Genomic DNA, 17,950 nt, shown 5'->3' with positions numbered 1-17,950 from the left:
TGAGTGGGGTTAAGGTTTCTTGGCACTTTGTTGTACCACTGAGGGGGCCATTCGTATTGTTTTTGTTCTGCCCCAATACTTTTGTCCAATGATCCCAGACATATTTACAGATCAAATGACCAGTTCCTGTTGGGTTCGGGTGGCATAATAAGCATTTTCTAATATGATTATATATGTTATGCGAGTTTATTGCTTTGTATCACTTTGTTGGTTGTTTCATGATGGTTCGCTCACCCACTCATGACAAAATGTGCATCTTTAAAAGCTAACATCTGGGTTTTTGGAGTCTGGCTGACATTTCTGTTGTCTTAGTCACACTGCCAGGTTGATTCATGGGTTTTTTCATCAATGTGTGCGCAATATTTGTTATCGCTGAACATGGGTGTTGACTAAGCTGCCCTTCAGGGTGGCGACTTATCAGGTGGTTTCTACCTTTAGTGTATTCACCTTATGGTACTGGCTTTTGCAGTCTTCAACTGTGGCTAGTGCTGTGGAAAGTAAGCATCCTCTGTTTTATGAAGAGTATTTTGGGCCTTTGGTGAGATAGACTTGTACTAAATCCTAACCTCTTCTGGTTTCTTTTACTGGAAGAGTGGTTCAGCTTATTTAGCTGGCATATACTCCTGCTGCCTCCTTAACTCCTCCTCTAACCAGGGCTCCTAAGTGGTAAATGGGTTCTTGGTTACCTTAACGATGCTTGTTTAAGCTCCGTCGTCAAAGGTGCGTTTTAGTCATGGATTTGGTGCTCATGTTGTTGTAATGATTCAGGTTCCCGATTGCATTAGTTGACTCCTTTTCCCTCTCCTACAGTTGGCCATGCTGCTGCTGTGTGACCATCTTTAGCTTGTATTACAAGGCACTCATCTTTCCTGTCTGGACCTCAAGCTACTTTTTGATTGCGTAAACTTTACTTGCATTGCTAGCTATTGTATCAGATTGCCTACATCACAGATTGTTATATCTATGATGTATCACATTTGTGACTGCAGTGCCGTCAATGCTGACGGCATTGCAATCGTCTTCTGTACAGGTTGGCATTTTTACATCATTTGGACTGCTTACTGCAGCCTTGCATCTTATGGAGGAGTTTGATTTGGCATTTTTCTCTCCTGGTCTTTTTGTTGTTTGGTTCTGTGACATTCTTTCCTGTGTTGTAATTGTTCATCGATGCATTAGATCTTGGCTAGACAATCTGACGACCACCTAACGTTTAGGGAACATAACCAAGCAAATATTGCGTTGGCCAGAAAAATGATAGGATGGATTATGAGAACTTTCAAATCCAGAGATTCCATCACATTGGTTGTACTCTTCAAATCACTTGTGCTGTCCCGTCTTGAGTACTGCTCAGTACTCACTTCCCCCTTCAGAGCAGGAGAGATTGCAGAAATAGAGGGAATACAGAGAACATATAAGTCTCCGTGGCGAAGTGGTAAAATGCTTGCCTGGCGTTCCATGAGCGCTTTGTCCTGGGTTTGTATCCTGGCCGGGGAGGATTTACTGGGCACAGAGCCTTAACTGTAGCCTCTATTTAACTCAACAGTAAAATGGGTACCTCGTTGTAAAAACAATTCTTTGTGGGGGGTCATATTCCAGGGAACATAGGATTTAGGACTTGCCCAAAACGCTACGTGTACTAGTAGTTACCTAAGTGTAGTTACAGGATGAGAGCTACGCTCGTGGTGTCCTGTCTTCCCAGCACTCTTTGTCATATAACGCTTTGAAACTAGTGGCTGTACAAGAGTGCAAGAACTCTTGTATATAAATAAAATAATATAGAACACTCATAGATGCGATAAAGCACTTAAATTGTTGGGATTGTTTTAAAGCTCTCCAATTGTACTCGCTAGAAAGTTGACGTGAGAGCTATCAAATACGTAATATACACGTTGAAAATACTGGAGGGCCAGGTACCAAATCTACACAGTAAAATAACAACGTACTGAGATGAACGATAGAGAAGAAAATGCAGAATAGAACCAGTGAAGAGCAGGGGTGCCATAGGCACAATCAGAGAACACTGTATAAACATCAGAGGTTCACAGTTGTTCGACATCCTCCCAGCGAGCATAAGAAATATTGCCGGAACAACCATGGCCATCTTCAAGAGAAAACTAGATCATTTTCTCCAAGGAGTGCCGGACCAGCTGGGCTGTGGTCGATGTGTGGGCCTGCGGGCCGCTTCAAACAACAGCCTAGTGGACCAAACTCTCTCAAGTCAAGCCTGGCCGCAGGTCAGGCGTGGGGAGTAGAAGAACTCCCAGAACCCCATCAAGCAGGTTTGTCTCCTACTCTCATGCCAGCCAGGGGTTGTGGTCTCTTTGCCTGCAGTTTGTCCACATCAGTGAGAAAGCTTGGATGGTGTTTGGTATATCCTTATCCTGCAAGGTTACACAATTCCTTTTTCACTCGGATTACACATTAGTAGTTCAACTCTCCCTCTCTTTCCCTTCCTATTGCCTTCTTTTCCTCACCCCCCTCCCTCTTCCCTCCCTCACCCTGTCTCTTATACCCCCATCCATCCTGTCCTCATCACTGTGAGAGATGAGCAGTTCATGTCAGTTTCCTGAAGGGTGTCCTTTCCATAAATGATCTCTCGCATATTTTTGCTTTTACATGTTTGTTTGCGTTAATTTTGTGTGAGTGGTACTTATTAGCAAGATGGTAACCACTTGGGAGCTCTTGGGGGGCTATGACAGTAGAATCGTTGGCTCATCAGTATTCTGTTAATGCTCTCTGGACACTTGTGTGTGTAGCAGCATACTCAGGATAACCAGTTGCCAGTGCTTTAATTTCAAGTCAAGAGTTGTACTCTGCACACAGATGAACCCACAAATTGTAAGGACGAGTATGCCGCCCTGTAACCAAGGTGATGATTTTGTCGCAGTTTATATCGTAAAGGCTCTAGTTCTCTGGTTGTCATGCCTAGATCTCTATATATACTTATTTAATATGTTTTATTGGTCATCTTTATTCCTTGACAATTCATAGCATTATGTAACTCTCATAAGATCTCTTGGGAGGGGAGGTGTTCACCTCATTTTAGTATGTCATATGTCAAGCCTTGGGATGATGTAACTTGGGGGCCGAACACTGATATACTTGTACCAAAAAGGATTCGATTGTATCGCTTTATGGCTCTCCATATTTAAGAATTTGTGCCCATTAATGCTCTGTTCTGATTACTACTGTTGGAGGACATTTGTTCCCTTGATAATTAAGTACAAAAAGTAAAATTTAATGAACTAAGCAATAAGAGAACGCACCCTGCAACCACAAAGGTAAATGCTTTGGCACTCTCAGTAAAATATTCAGAAATAATACAACTTAAAGTATAAGATTTATTACTAAAAACATGAGTGTCTTTAGTAACAAGTAATGCCTACTAGTCAGTCGTGCACCGAGATAGTGTATCTTGGTCAGGCAGACACCATTTACTGTTCTATCAAGATTTCAATAGCCAGTTCGTTATGCTTCTCCGGAGATCGAGTTCTATTGCGATCTGTTCTATAATTTGTACTTTTCAGTACAGCAATACTCCAAGGAGTGTGGGTGTCTGTTTACATTTCATTAGATTACTCTATCTTTTAAACCTTTGGAAATAGGGAAGAACGAGTGGTCAAGTGCGATGAAAAAGCAGACATTAGGTAATTTTTGTAAGGTTATAAGGGATTCAGGGTGTTCCTCATTAAAGTGTCATTATACAAATTATATTATGGGGAATTATGGGAAACATTCTCAATACTCTCACTCTTAGATTCATTCGCCCTCTCATTGGAAAAGTAAATGAGAGGAAAGAAATTTGAGGAAATGCTTGTACCCTGTACTGGTTATTAACTAGTGGAATTCTCTGACAGTTGTAGTCATGGAAGCCTCTAGCATCCACAAATTTAAGAGACTTAATTCCCCCATAGTTACTGATAGGTCATTTCTCAGTCTCGCACACACAAACTACATCCATTTTCTCGTTCCCAGCTATGAGACTGGCTGGTGTTGATGGTATTGAGATCAACTAACCTGTTGCCTCCCACACTGTCTATCTTGTCTGTGTATGCCTAGTACTAGTATTAAGAAGACTGCAGTGGGTGACCGTGGTTGGGCTCGCCGATCCAGACACAAACCATCTGACAACGTGTGATGGGTGGGAAATGATGTACAGTATGCTTTGACCTCTAATTGGTGAGTGAGTGACATATGCAGTGAGACAATACACTTGCAGACACTCCCAACACTCTCCTCTCTCATATAAACTAAAATTGCTTTCATATTTAATTTACAGTAGCTATTGTATTACAATCCATCCATTTGCTTGACTAATGAATTTTAATGTAATTTTTAAGGATTTTCATTATTGTATAATGGGATTCTGAGCTTTGAGGGTACAGTATTTTTAGACATGTTGTAATACAGTATAATGCTGTTTAGCTTTGTTTATTGGCTGTTTAACTTTTGTAAATAATTCATTATTGTGAAATATCCTTTTATGCACACCATATACTCTTCCAGTTTCATGCACCCCATACAAGTCTGCTGCACTCGTGTCGTTCCAATTCTTGGTGAACATTACTATGCTACTGCTAAATTTTAGCAACTTGGTGATTTTAATTAATTACCTCTTCACTAGTTAACGCGTCTGTTTCGTATCTACAGTATGTGTATTTTTGACAATCCTATCTAGCCTTATCATTCATTGGATAAATCAGATACATCCATCATACTTCAGTATAGTATACAATATACTGGATCTTTTACAGCATGTATGGTATAGTGTGTGTTTGTTGCAAATGTATGCTGTAAATCTGATAATTAAAAAGGTTGAAGTCTATAATTTGAACCCCTTTAATTTCATATAGCCACTGTATGGTACTCTCTCTAAATGGCTTATTGGCCAGCCAACCATCTTGTTATACCTGATCCACCTTGTTCTGAAGCCAGCTTCAGCACTGACCAGGCTTGTGATTAAGCTTCACTGTTTTGGAATTTGTTGGTAATTGAGGCATTAAAAAGAACATTTTTAATACTGTATATGATAAAATGCTGAAATGTGAACGAGTTGAGCAAACATAGTTTACAACACGGACGAGTAACTATCGTCTGCGTCACTTGTGAGCCTTGACATGGCTTGCAAACATCACCACTGTAACTTGCTTGTATGTCAGTGTAACATGACTGTTGTTAATAGTTTATTACCACTGCAACATGCTTAGTTACAAGGAGACTGCAATCCTATGCCTAAACTCTTCAGATAACGTGCCAAATACTGTTCATATTGTACACGTGATCACCCAACACTGTCTGCCTATGTACTTAAGTTATGTGATAATCGTCACAGTAACTGCTAAATTAATATTTGGGTACAGATATTTACTACACTGCATGCCAGTGTAACCTTTCCACCACTATTAACAGTATGGCATGGGTGTGGAGTACATAACTGCTCACAGTATGGGTGTGGAGTACATAACTGCTCACAGTATGGGTGTGGAGTACATAACTGCTCACAGTATGGGTGTGGAGTACATAACTGCTCACAGGATGGGTGTGGAGTACATAACTGCTCACAGGATGGGTGTGGAGTACATAACTGCTCACAGGATGGGTGTGGAGTACATAACTGCTCACAGGATGGGTGTGGAGTACATAACTGCTCACAGGATGGGTGTGGAGTACATAACTGCTCACAGGATGGGTGTGGAGTACATAACTGCTCACAGGATGGGTGTGGAGTACATAACTGCTCACAGGATGGGTGTGGAGTACATAACTGCTCACAGGATGGGTGTGGAGTACATAACTGCTCACAGGATGGGTGTGGAGTACATAACTGCTCACAGGATGGGTGTGGAGTACATAACTGCTCACAGGATGGGTGTGGAGTACATAACTGCTCACAGGATGGGTGTGGAGTACATAACTGCTCACAGGATGTGTATAAGATAGTACATCATTGAATTGTTATTTGAATTACAGTTCTGTACTATATTTCAATAATTCTAATTGTCAAGTACCGAGTACGCAAATACAGAGACTGTATTTATTGCCTGTCTCTTCCTCATCACAATTGACTTGAGAATGGTCCAGGACGGACCGAAACGTCGTCGTCCCTTCAACTTCTAGTGTTTTTTCTGGTCAACAGACTGTATTTGTGCTTATTGAAGTCCCCTTAAGTCATCTATTGACCTTCTCTAGGATGCAACCGACAAGTTTCACAACTCCCGGGTACCTGTTCACTGCTGGATGAACAGGTGCGTCAGGTGAAAGAAAACATGCTTAACTATTTCTGTCCCGCCTGGGGATCGAACCCGGCTTTCCCAATGGAATGGAAGATGTAGACCACTGTGCTAGAGAGGATCCATAATGTAGTAGGGTGGTCAGTTGAGTGTATGTGTAGGATCGTCTTGAGTCTGTCACTGGAATAGTTTAAAGCAACGGTTCCTAACCACTGGGTTGCGACCCCCATGGGTGTCGAGCCCCACCGCTTGGGATTGTTCAACTGGGTCAGTCAAGTTTTGGCCGTCTCGAGAACACTTCCGAGATGGATGCAATTGAACATCTTATAATAATGTTCAATGTGTGGCAGGGGTTGTAGATAGGTCTTTTGAGTACATAGTATTGGAAAAATAGGGCCTCGTCAAGAGAAGATGGTCACTTCCTGTAAGACTCGGTGGCCTTGGCATCTGCACAGCCTCCCAGATTGCTCTACCAGCCTTCCCTTCCCCCTAAGCATCTAACGACCTTGTAAGAGAAATTCTACCAGAACTTCTGGGTTCCCTCTCATCTAAGGTGTGAGTGCTGAGGGCTGCCAGGTGTGGGACACGACACACTAGTAAAGTGTGTCATGTCATATTTTAAAATTGAGATTTACCGGAGGTCAGCAAGGAGAATTGGAGGGAATATGGTTAATTTTTTCCCGGGGCTAGTTTGATTTAGTGGTTTACCGCCGTATGGATTAGCTGGGGATGGGATAGGCAGGGGCCAGGAGCTGAAGCTTGCCCATCAAGGGCATATAGGCAAGTAATGGCTGGGCGTTTTACTGGGAATTGTTAGGGCATAATTGAACCATTATGGTATATCTTGTTGACTTCAAACTTGGCGTGTGATATCTTGTGGGATGGTATTATGTAATGTGCGGGTCTTAATGCTTAGTGTTCGTAACTCCGTCATGATAATTTTACTAAGTTAAAAGTGTGTAATTTTCTTTTCTTTATATTAAAGTATTTGAAGACATTGAACTATATCTTACGGCCTGATGTATTCAACTGCTTTTAAACCATGGCAGTAAGTTCTTCACACTGAAAGCGATCTACCTGTACACGACTTTTTTCCACTGTACTGCTCTTTAAGTGCTCCTTGTGTAGGCCAATTAGGACGCGTGCGAGTCTCTACTTAGACTGGTGGAACCGTAAGTTAAAGAATGCAAAAAGCCTCCGAGGTAGGTGAAAAAATAGCGCATTGTGTTGTATTCGCCAGGGCCATGTTGGCACACCTGCCTGGGCCATGTTGGCACACCTGCCTGGGCCATGTTGGCACACCTGCCTGGGCCATGTTGGCACACCTGCCTGGGCCATGTTGGCACACCTGCCTGGGCCATGTTGGCACACCTGCCTGGGCCATGTTGGCACACCTGCCTGGGCCATGTTGGCACACCTGCCTGGGCCATGAATCCCAATTTCAGGAGCCAAGTCCATGCAAGGGTGGGAAACTTATTAAGTTGTCAGGTCGGTTGGGTCAGAGTTAATTATGCCCCTGCAGGTTAGTTGGTCTACCAACCGGCTTATGCCTGGCCATGTAAGGCTGCACAGTTCCACGTTGACTCGTGGGTTACAAAGTTTTCACATTATATCCTTGTGGGACGCCAGAGTGACGGCCGCGTTCAGCCTCGATACAGAACTAAAGTTGCCAACTTCCGGCGTGAGGGAACTTGATTCTAATGGCAGATGACTACGACGATGGACGTTGAAGGTACATAAAGGTGGTTGTGTATAATCGGGACGGGTCGTGCAGCGGGGCGAGGCGGGGCGGGGGTCCACCGCGGCCAGCGGGACCTTGAGCCTGTTGGTAGAGGAGTGATGTATTCCGTGTGGCGTGGCATAAACCCGATGGCGGATACCTCGCCGCCCAACACAGGCGTCCTCGGTGACCCAAGCGAGCAGCTGCGCCCAGAAGGATTACCACCAATTGTTGCGGCTGGTGCCTCGCCCTGTGTTATTGGCAACTTGGTCTCCTTGTGAAGCGTCACGCTGCTTTATTTCCGGGAAATGGGGGAGAATGGATGTGTTTGTGTGTGGTGGTGGTGGGGGTGGTGGGGGGGGGGATCAATGGTGGAGGATGCTGAGGGGAGGTGTTATCTGGGTGATGGGGTGTAGTAGATGGTGAGGGAGCACTGTTGATGATGCTCCACGCCAGGGCATCTTTATGGCGGCGGTAGTCACCTTGAGTACGGCTCTCAAGGCTCTTGTCAAGTTATATGGTGACTGTTCTTCCTCTCTCTCCTCCTTCCTCTCCCCCTTCCTCTCGCCTTCATCTCTTTCCTCTTCCTCTCTCTCCCACTCCCTCCCTCTTTCTTTCTTTCCCTGTTTTCTTTCTCTTTTTTTCTTTCTTTCTCTCCCTCCCTCTCTCGTTCTCTCTTTCTCTATCTCTCTCTTTTTTCTCTCCTGTTTCTTTCGACTGTGGTCGTGTAATGACATAACAAATATGGCGTGGGGATTGTTTAAGGATGTCAACAAGTGGAGGAGAGGGCACGATGAGCGGAGCCGTGTGTGTGGTGTGGAGAGGTGAGGCGAGGCGAGGCGTGCCTCCTCCCTCGGGCGGTCCTCCTCCTCTACCAGGCTGGAGGTGGGCGGGGTGGGTGGGTGGGTGGGTTTATGAGTGTGGGCGGAGCAGTAGGGATCAGCCGGTGATGTTACTGCGGCGCCTGCGGCCTCACCATGCGCCCACCGAGATCGATGTGGTGTGGCAGCCGTGACTCTTGATTGGTGGGGATGGGGGGGGCAGGCCAGTCAACCAATCTCCTGTCATGCCTCCTGCTACATGTGTTGTGGCCGACCCCGCCACCATTTTAATTTGGCCCTGAAGGGGGGGAACCCCCCCCACCACCATCTCTCACCACCACCGTCTGACAGGCTCTCTGGCCTGCTGCCAGCGGGGTGGACGTTTTTCCCCACTTGGCCAGGTGCTCCATCGTCAAGGTGGCTGCCCCGCCAGCACCAGCTACATCCCCCACCCCGCCGCCCTCCTCCGCTGCTCAAGCTAAGCTCATTACTAGCACTCGACCCCCAGCAGCGCCAAGCCAGGGTGTCCGTGAATTACAAGAGTGTAAGTGGCGGAGGTGGACGGGGGGAGGAGAGAGTTCGGGTGACCGGGGCCTAATAATAGGCGGGGAGTCATGATGTAGTGAGGCCGAGGCGAAGCACGTTATTAACCCCCTACCCTCGGTCCCCCCCCTCCCCCCCACGTCTGGCTTCTCCACCCCCCCCCCTCCCAGCCCCAATGTTTCTCACGCCAACCCCTCTCCATTCTCCCCAACCTCTGAAACTCCCTCAATCATCCCCCTACCTCTTTGATGCTTTCCCCAACCCATGTTGATGCTGCTCACCCTAACCCCTCCCTTTATCTCCCCCCCCCACACTCCCCAAGGTTCCTTCCGCGTGACCATTCATCCCTTTAACTTGTCGTTGCACACCCAAGAGGAGGGTGAGCACCGAGCGTGGCCTACCGTGAGGGAGAGGGAAGAGTGCTAGGCCAGGGGATTAGCGTGGAGGATCAAGATGGGTTGGCATGCAAGCAGTGGTGCCAGTTAGGACGGGGGGGGGGGGCTTCTCGGTGGGGGTTGGGGGTGGATTGTTGTTGTTGGTGGTGGTAGTTACCGCCCACTGCTCTGGCTTTGTCTCGTAAACCTTTCTCCAGCGCCACTAGCTATGCTCATTACCAGACCCCAGCCACGACGCCATCTTACATCCCCAGACCTCCCTCCACCCTCCCAACACACACCTATCCTTCATTAGACCCCCGGACAGCGTACATCCTTCACAAATTTAGTCATTATTAGATCGCTAACCCTCATCATCTACTCCCACACCCATCCCATCCATCTCAGACTACAGCCCTCACCATCCCCGGGGACCACAGCCCTCACCATCCCCGGGGACCACAGCCTTCACCATCCCCGGGGACCACAGCCCTCACCATCCCCGGGGACCACAGCCCTCACCATCCCCGGGGACCACAGCCCTCACCATCCCCGGGGACCACAGCCCTCACCATCCCCGGGGACCACAGCCCTCACCATCCCCGGGGACCACAGCCCTCACCATCCCCGGGGACCACAGCCCTCACCATCCCCGGGGACCACAGCCCTCACCATCCCCGGGGACCACAGCCCTCACCATCCCCGGGGACCACAGCCCTCACCATCCCCGGGGACCACAGCCCTCACCATCCCCGGGGACCACAGCCCTCACCATCCCCGGGGACCACAGCCCTCACCATCCCCGGGGACCACAGCCCTCACCATCCCCGGGGGCCACAGCCCTCACCATCCCCGGGGGCCACAGCCCTCACCATCCCCGGGGGCCACAGCCCTCACCATCCCCGGGGGCCACAGCCCTCACCATCCCCGGGGGCCACAGCCCTCACCATCCCCGGGGGCCACAGCCCTCACCTTCCCCGGGGGCCACAGCCCTCACCATCCCCGGGGGCCACAGCCCTCACCATCCCCGGGGGCCACAGCCCTCACCATCCCCGGGGGCCACAGCCCTCACCATCCCCGGGGGCCACAGCCCTCACCATCCCGGGGGCCACAGCCCTCACCATCCCCGGGGGCCACAGCCCTCACCATCCCCGGGGGCCACAGCCCTCACCATCCCCGGGGGCCACAGCCCTCACCATCCCCGGGGGCCAGAGCCCTCACCATCCCCGGGGGCCACAGCCCTCACCATCCCCGGGGGCCAGAGCCCTCACCATCCCCGGGGGCCAGAGCCCTCACCATCCCCGGGGGCCAGAGCCCTCACCATCCCCGGGGGCCAGAGCCCTCACCATCCCCGGGGGCCAGAGCCCTCACCATCCCCGGGGGCCAGAGCCCTCACCATCCCCGGGGGCCAGAGCCCTCACCATCCCCGGGGGCCAGAGCCCTCACCATCCCCGGGGGCCAGAGCCCTCACCATCCCCGGGGGCCAGAGCCCTCACCATCCCCGGGGGCCAGAGCCCTCACCATCCCCGGGGGCCAGAGCCCTCACCATCCCCGGGGGCCAGAGCCCTCACCATCCCCGGGGGCCAGAGCCCTCACCATCCCCGGGGGCCAGAGCCCTCACCATCCCCGGGGGCCAGAGCCCTCACCATCCCCGGGGGCCAGAGCCCTCACCATCCCCGGGGGCCAGAGCCCTCACCATCCCCGGGGGCCAGAGCCCTCACCATCCCCGGGGGCCAGAGCCCTCACCATCCCCGGGGGCCAGAGCCCTCACCATCCCCGGGGGCCAGAGCCCTCACCATCCCCGGGGGCCAGAGCCCTCACCATCCCCGGGGGCCAGAGCCCTCACCATCCCCGGGGGCCAGAGCCCTCACCATCCCCGGGGGCCAGAGCCCTCACCATCCCCGGGGGCCAGAGCCCTCACCATCCCCGGGGGCCAGAGCCCTCACCATCCCCGGGGGCCAGAGCCCTCACCATCCCCGGGGGCCAGAGCCCTCACCATCCCCGGGGGCCAGAGCCCTCACCATCCCCGGGGGCCAGAGCCCTCACCATCCCCGGGGGCCAGAGCCCTCACCATCCCCGGGGGCCAGAGCCCTCACCATCCCCGGGGGCCAGAGCCCTCACCATCCCCGGGGGCCAGAGCCCTCACCATCCCCGGGGGCCAGAGCCCTCACCATCCCCGGGGGCCAGAGCCCTCACCATCCCCGGGGGCCAGAGCCCTCACCATCCCCGGGGGCCAGAGCCCTCACCATCCCCGGGGGCCAGAGCCCTCACCATCCCCGGGGGCCAGAGCCCTCACCATCCCCGGGGGCCAGAGCCCTCACCATCCCCGGGGGCCAGAGCCCTCACCATCCCCGGGGGCCAGAGCCCTCACCATCCCCGGGGGCCAGAGCCCTCACCATCCCCGGGGGCCAGAGCCCTCACCATCCCCGGGGGCCAGAGCCCTCGCCATCCTCGCGGATCTCACCCAGGCCCTCCATGTGCCCCCAAAGTGCACGCAACATTGCACCAAACCTCCATGCTCCCTCCATGTGCACCCAGCCCCCCCTCCCCCCCCAACATCCACCCAGGGCCCCCCCCCCCCTCAACATCCACACAGCCCCCCCCCTCCCCCGACATCCACCCAGATCCAACATTCCCAGCCCCATACTGTATATCTAGTCTATAGACTGCCCTCAAAGCCATGATGTGTGCTCCATCTATGCTTTGTTTTCCTGAAATTAAGATTTGTTAAGTACCACTTGATAATAAAGAGCCTGTGCACGCAACATTGCACCAAACCCACTTCCTTAAGGGCATTCTGTATTGCCTTTAGATGAATTAGGCTGATGGTTCCCAACCTTTGTTTGGGACGAATCTGTTTCCTAATACTCTAATGACCCTAAAGGGGTTGTGAACCACTGAATTAGGCAGTCTTCAGTAAATGTGTTGACACTAAAAAGGTTTAAGGTTGTCAACCTTAAATATTTCTAGGTGCTTGTAGCAAGGTGCCCCTGGATCAAATTGCTGACCTTTCCCAGGATGCAACCTCACAATAGCTGTCTAACTTTTGGGTACCTATTTACTGCTAGGTAAAAAAAATGCATTAGATGAAAGGAAATGTGCCCAACTATTTCTGCCCCACCCGGGAATCGAATCGGGGCTCTACGATTGTTAGTCTCGAGAATGAATTATTTATATGTAGCTAAACATATCTGGTATATTATTGAACTTATCTCTCTCTGTTTACAGATCACGATCTATGCAGCTGATATCCGTGGAGCAGCTTTGTACACTTCTGAAGTTTGCTCTCAACCGTCTAAAGACCATGCCAGGGGTGAGTTGCAACAACATAACTTGAGCTGTTGTCTGGTGTGGAGCAAACTGTAGATGCTGCCAATTCTTACTGTTCTGTATTTGTCATTGTAATACTGTACAGAGCTGTGTGTAATTTTTCATATGCGGTTGTTACCACATGGAAATGTGAAGATTCGTGCATCTCTGGACTTTACCTTGAAGAATATTTGTGATTATTGTATGCAGGCATAATTAGAGAGCAATGAATATATTTATACACATTTTACTCAAATTAACAATGTTGCTGCATGAACTGAATCTGTCAACTTAGACACATGACTATGCTATACTGTACATGAGTAATGAGGGAATATCTATATTGGTCTTACAGGTTGTGGAAGAGAAAGTTTAGTAGGTATAGGTAAAATGAAAATTTGGTAACATTAGATTCAGAAAAAAGTTTACTAAATACAGTAGTTTGAAAATATGGTTGTAAATTTATGGAATATATTACTGGGTAATAAAACTGGCATGGGATTGCTGGAATGTTTCAAATGGAGATTAGTTATAGGCTCTATATGAGTGAGTTTGACTGTAAATAGGGACAGTTTTGTATGGGTCAATTAGGCCCTCAGCAATTTTTGTTGTTCATAAGAGATGTTGTTCTAAGACTTGACATCTTTGTATTTCAATACAAGGATATTTAAATACCTGTAGTTTGCAGTGTCTACTTAAACTGTACATTGAACACAAGTTTAATATGTACTGTATAGCATAACGTTATTTGCACATTAATAAAAGTATTTGTGGGCCAACCGAGTACTTGCTTACAAACTCGGCTAATGCACAGGCTTCACTGAGTTACAAGTTAGAATCTTTGCACGAACATATCAAGAGTTCGCTGCCCTAGTAATCAAGTGTGTTGATAGTGACTTCTTGGTGATGAAAGCAGCATTGGAACAGATTCCTCGGAGATATTGATCAAACATCTTGATCATCATCATCATAGTGACAGCACCTCAGCTTTCTTGGTGATAGGAGCTTTGGCAGAATTTTGTTCCCAGTATCTTGATGACAATGGCAATGGCTTAAGTGTGTGTGTGGGTTTTTATAGTTGCCTGTCATAAACTAGTTATTCTTAACCCAAATGTCATTTAATTAAGGAGCTGATGAACATTATACTGCCAAGGATCTTTTTAATGTTAAGACCCACAAGGTCATTGGCTTGCCACTTAAGTCATGCTGGACTTTGCTTGTTCCCATGCTTGAGTTGTCATGTAATGTAGCAGTGTTAGCCTTATTGTAGCTGACTGCCATGTTGAGTAGGGCTAATTTATGACATCCCGGTACTCTGAAAACAGCTGTCCCTTGTGCCTCAAGCCGAGTCCCTTGACAACTACCTTGGTAAAAGACTTGGTATATATAAATATAATTTGACATTCTATTATCAAGGACAGAAATCTTATTGAGGTTATCCCTAGCCTAGGTGATGCTTTCTGTATGGTCACCCAACCAGCTGCTTGCCAGACTTAACCATCTTGAACCAAGTGATGTGCACATTATTTACTGCCCCAATGTTAGCTGTTATGTGAAAAGTTTAATACTGTATGGTAATTATGTAACAAGAATACAAGTGAATGAATGTGTGTGTGTGTACTATAAACCATCAAATTAAATAAATATGTGCATGTTTGACTTGGTTTGATAATTAGTTGACTTGATGGTGGTAGTGACCCCTTGATGGGTTGTGAGAGGTGGTGGTGTCTTGGAGTAGGCAGCACAGATGTAGATCATGGGTATGTTAGGAAGGAGCCTCGATCAATACAATGGGAGGCAAGCATTGCTTATTGTAACAATAATGAAGCAGGGGGCGAGTAGTGGATGGGAAGTGGGGACAAGTAGTAGAAGGAAAGCAGGGGCAAGTAGAACGGAAGTAAGGGCATGTGGAGGGATGGGAAGTGGGGACGAGAAAAGTAGAGTGGAAGGGAAGTGTGGGTGTATAGAATCTTTAGACAAGTTATTACTGTACTGTGTCTTAATTTGATCATATTTCTGTAATGCTGCATCTGAAAAATCTTAGCAGCTGAATTAGTGTGGTACAGTGTTCATAAGTTTCTATATACAGTATTTGTATTGCAATGTGTATTATATAATTTGTATATATTTGTATATATTATTTGTATCAGTTGAATATAAGTTCTTTACAAATCAAACTTGATTATTTTCTTAAAAATTAGTTTCTTACCCAAGTAATCATAGTTATAGAATTTTTTTTAATCCTAGTTATTTATTTTATTCAAGTTTTCAAAATTCATACTTTACTCATAGTCGATGGAAAATTTGGCAGTTGTGCAGGATTTTTCATAATTTAATCAATATAAAGTGCAGTAAATAGTTGGAGTTAGAAGTGCTGGCAATAATGTTCAGAAATGCCATGATTTAAATTTTATTTGTAGAGGACATTTTTACATGCAAGGACTTCATCAGATCTGTAGATTTGATCAGATCAGATCATGAAGATCGGAGCTTCATGACGGGAAGTGGTCATGTCTTTGATGTTTCCCCTGCGTACAATATATGTGTATATAGTCGTTATTATTTGAGCCTTTCTCGGGTTGAATTGTACATGTGTGAAGCAAGGGACCCCTCCCCATGTACCTAATTTGATGAAATATGTCTAGAAGAATGTTGGCTGTTGGATGGAATATTAATTTTTTATACTGGATGTAATAAAAGTTGCTTTAAAATATATATACAGTAGTAAGGTCCTCTGATTAGTTTTTGTAAGTTAGGCCTAGTTTGGGTGGTTTGTTTTGTAGGCCTACTTTAATCTTAAGTTGTAAAGCAATATTTACACAAGTACAGTCATAGTATTGCAGCTGAATCAATGTAAACACCAAAAGCACACGTTAGAGATGTTCAAAACTGAAATTTTTGGTATGTGCGCTGAACCATTATCATGAAGTGTTGCCACACTATTTTCCTGTTTTGACTTGATAATGTCTTGCGGCTGACACAAGTCACTTTTTAACATCTTCAGGGAATGCTGTTGGTTTGGTCTTGTTAAATATTGCCATTATAAATACAATAATGTACTGTAAAATGATTATTGCTAGTTTGGAACCAAAACAAAACTTATGATTTAATTTTCCATCCAATTGCAAACATTCTTAGCCATTATTTCATCAGCTGTTGTGCGCAATGTCCCTCCCGTCACGTATGTGCTTCTCCACCGAGAATGTGCTGTTGTTGTTATATTATGTTTATTAATGATATAAATTTGTATATTTTAGATGGTGGTATTCTCTCAGGCTGCAGATTACATCAAAACCGCAAGCAACAGGACCAAGGTGGTGAATACGATATTATTGTGTTTTGTAGAGGAATGCAGTAGTGTTGCTTGTTAGTACTCCTTCTTCTGAGTAGATCACAGTTGGAGTACTGTAGTGCTGGAGGTCTGTTGTAGCTTGGTCATTAACAGCGCCTCAGTGGCACGTTAAAGCTAAAGTCACTTTAAATGGATCAATTTCAATTCATGTACTAAAGTGGATGTTGAATTCTTTGTCTAATGAAGTTATGTTAACTCAAGTTGTATTTCAAGTCAGTCTCTCGGTGCTGTCATGTCCTGTGGTGCAGCAGGCTTACAGTACATCATGTGAATAATGAGCCTGTTTTACACGGAACAAAGACCAGGCCTATAAAGAACATCACGGAGTCTCCAGTGAGCCGAGAACTTTATATTGACTATAATCGTCACATAAATGTTCACTGCATATTGATGCTATTGGGGAAGTTGCACCTTTTATATAGTTTATTTGTGTTGCAGATGGAGCCCTTTACAAAACCTGTGGACACAGCAGAATTTCCAACATACGATGATATTGTAGTTCATCCTGTAGACTTTACTTCGCTGGAGCGGAACATAAAGCGCAAGTTTTACGGATCAACAGAAGCGTTCTCTTCAGATGCTAGATGGATTGTTCACAACTCTGTAATATTTAATGGAGGTGAATATGGAATTTTGTTTCCCAATTCTTAGCAAAGCTTGTGGCATTGTTTTGTATACATTGGTTATCCTGTGGTAAAGGCACAAGCTTCTAACCCACACCCTAGAGTATGAACTATCAAAACCTGTACTTACTTCTTAGTAATACTAGGAGAGATCAAGTTTATCTTAGCATACTTTGGACAATAAACACACATTTGTCTTATTTCTACATAGCTTTATTTCACTGGCTTACAGTTACTTTACAAGGATTATTTCTGAGGTTTACAGTTACTTTACAGGATATCTATTAATATTAGAGCAATAATTTCATAGAACATAGATTTCTTTTGAGAAGGGCTTTAAATACTGGTCCTACTCAACTCGGGACTTAAAAGTTACGTTAATCACAATCTTCTCGCTCCTAGTACAAATTGAAGAGGTTCTCATAACACAAGGACCTTGCTAGTACAATAGATATAAAAATACATTTAAGACAGAGCACCAACAACGTGCTCAGAAATACCCACACTGGGGAGGGCAAACACAAGGCACTTAAACAGCCTACCACAAGGGGAACATGTACACAACTTATATATATATATATATATATATATATATATATATATATATATATATATATATATATATATATATATATATATATATATATATATATATATATATATATATATATATATATATATATATATATATATATATATATATATATAAATCCTCCTCCTAAACTAAGACATTTATGCACCACTAACCACTGCATAGGTAAGTCCTAGGCACACACTGACGTCGACTGGGCCCTGTTGTTACCGCCTCCCGAGTGACTCTGGCGCCAGCGGGTTTCTCTGTGCACCCACACTGTGTTCCAACAATGTGTCACTCAAACTTGTATCTCCAATTTATTTATTTCTGTCTTATGGCATTCCAAACTGGTTTCTACATTTAACACTGCTTTCTATTTATATATTTTAATCACTGAATGTTCT

General features: G+C 46.5%; 1 protein-coding gene across 17 annotated transcripts in view; it reads left to right on the top strand.

The window, feature by feature from the left end:
- The window catches only part of LOC123758620 (uro-adherence factor A), a 103,093-nt gene that overhangs the window by 18,815 nt on the left and 66,328 nt on the right, over positions 1–17,950 (top strand). For 10 of the 17 annotated variants that reach the window (XM_045743089.2, XM_069334417.1, XM_045743090.2 and 7 more), the window contains exons 4-6: positions 12,917–13,001; positions 16,255–16,314; positions 16,788–16,968. In XM_045743089.2, the coding sequence (XP_045599045.2) occupies positions 12,917–13,001; positions 16,255–16,314; positions 16,788–16,968 (326 nt within the window). The remainder of the gene's footprint in view (positions 1–12,916; positions 13,002–16,254; positions 16,315–16,787; positions 16,969–17,950) is intronic. The other 7 variants (XM_069334418.1, XM_045743092.2, XM_045743086.2 and 4 more) reach the window with 2 other exon arrangements.

The sequence above is a fragment of the Procambarus clarkii genome, chromosome 31 (genome assembly GCF_040958095.1).
Source record: "Procambarus clarkii isolate CNS0578487 chromosome 31, FALCON_Pclarkii_2.0, whole genome shotgun sequence".
NCBI classification, from domain to species: Eukaryota; Metazoa; Arthropoda; class Malacostraca; order Decapoda; family Cambaridae; genus Procambarus; species Procambarus clarkii.
This window is presented reverse-complemented; position numbering and strand designations above follow the sequence as displayed.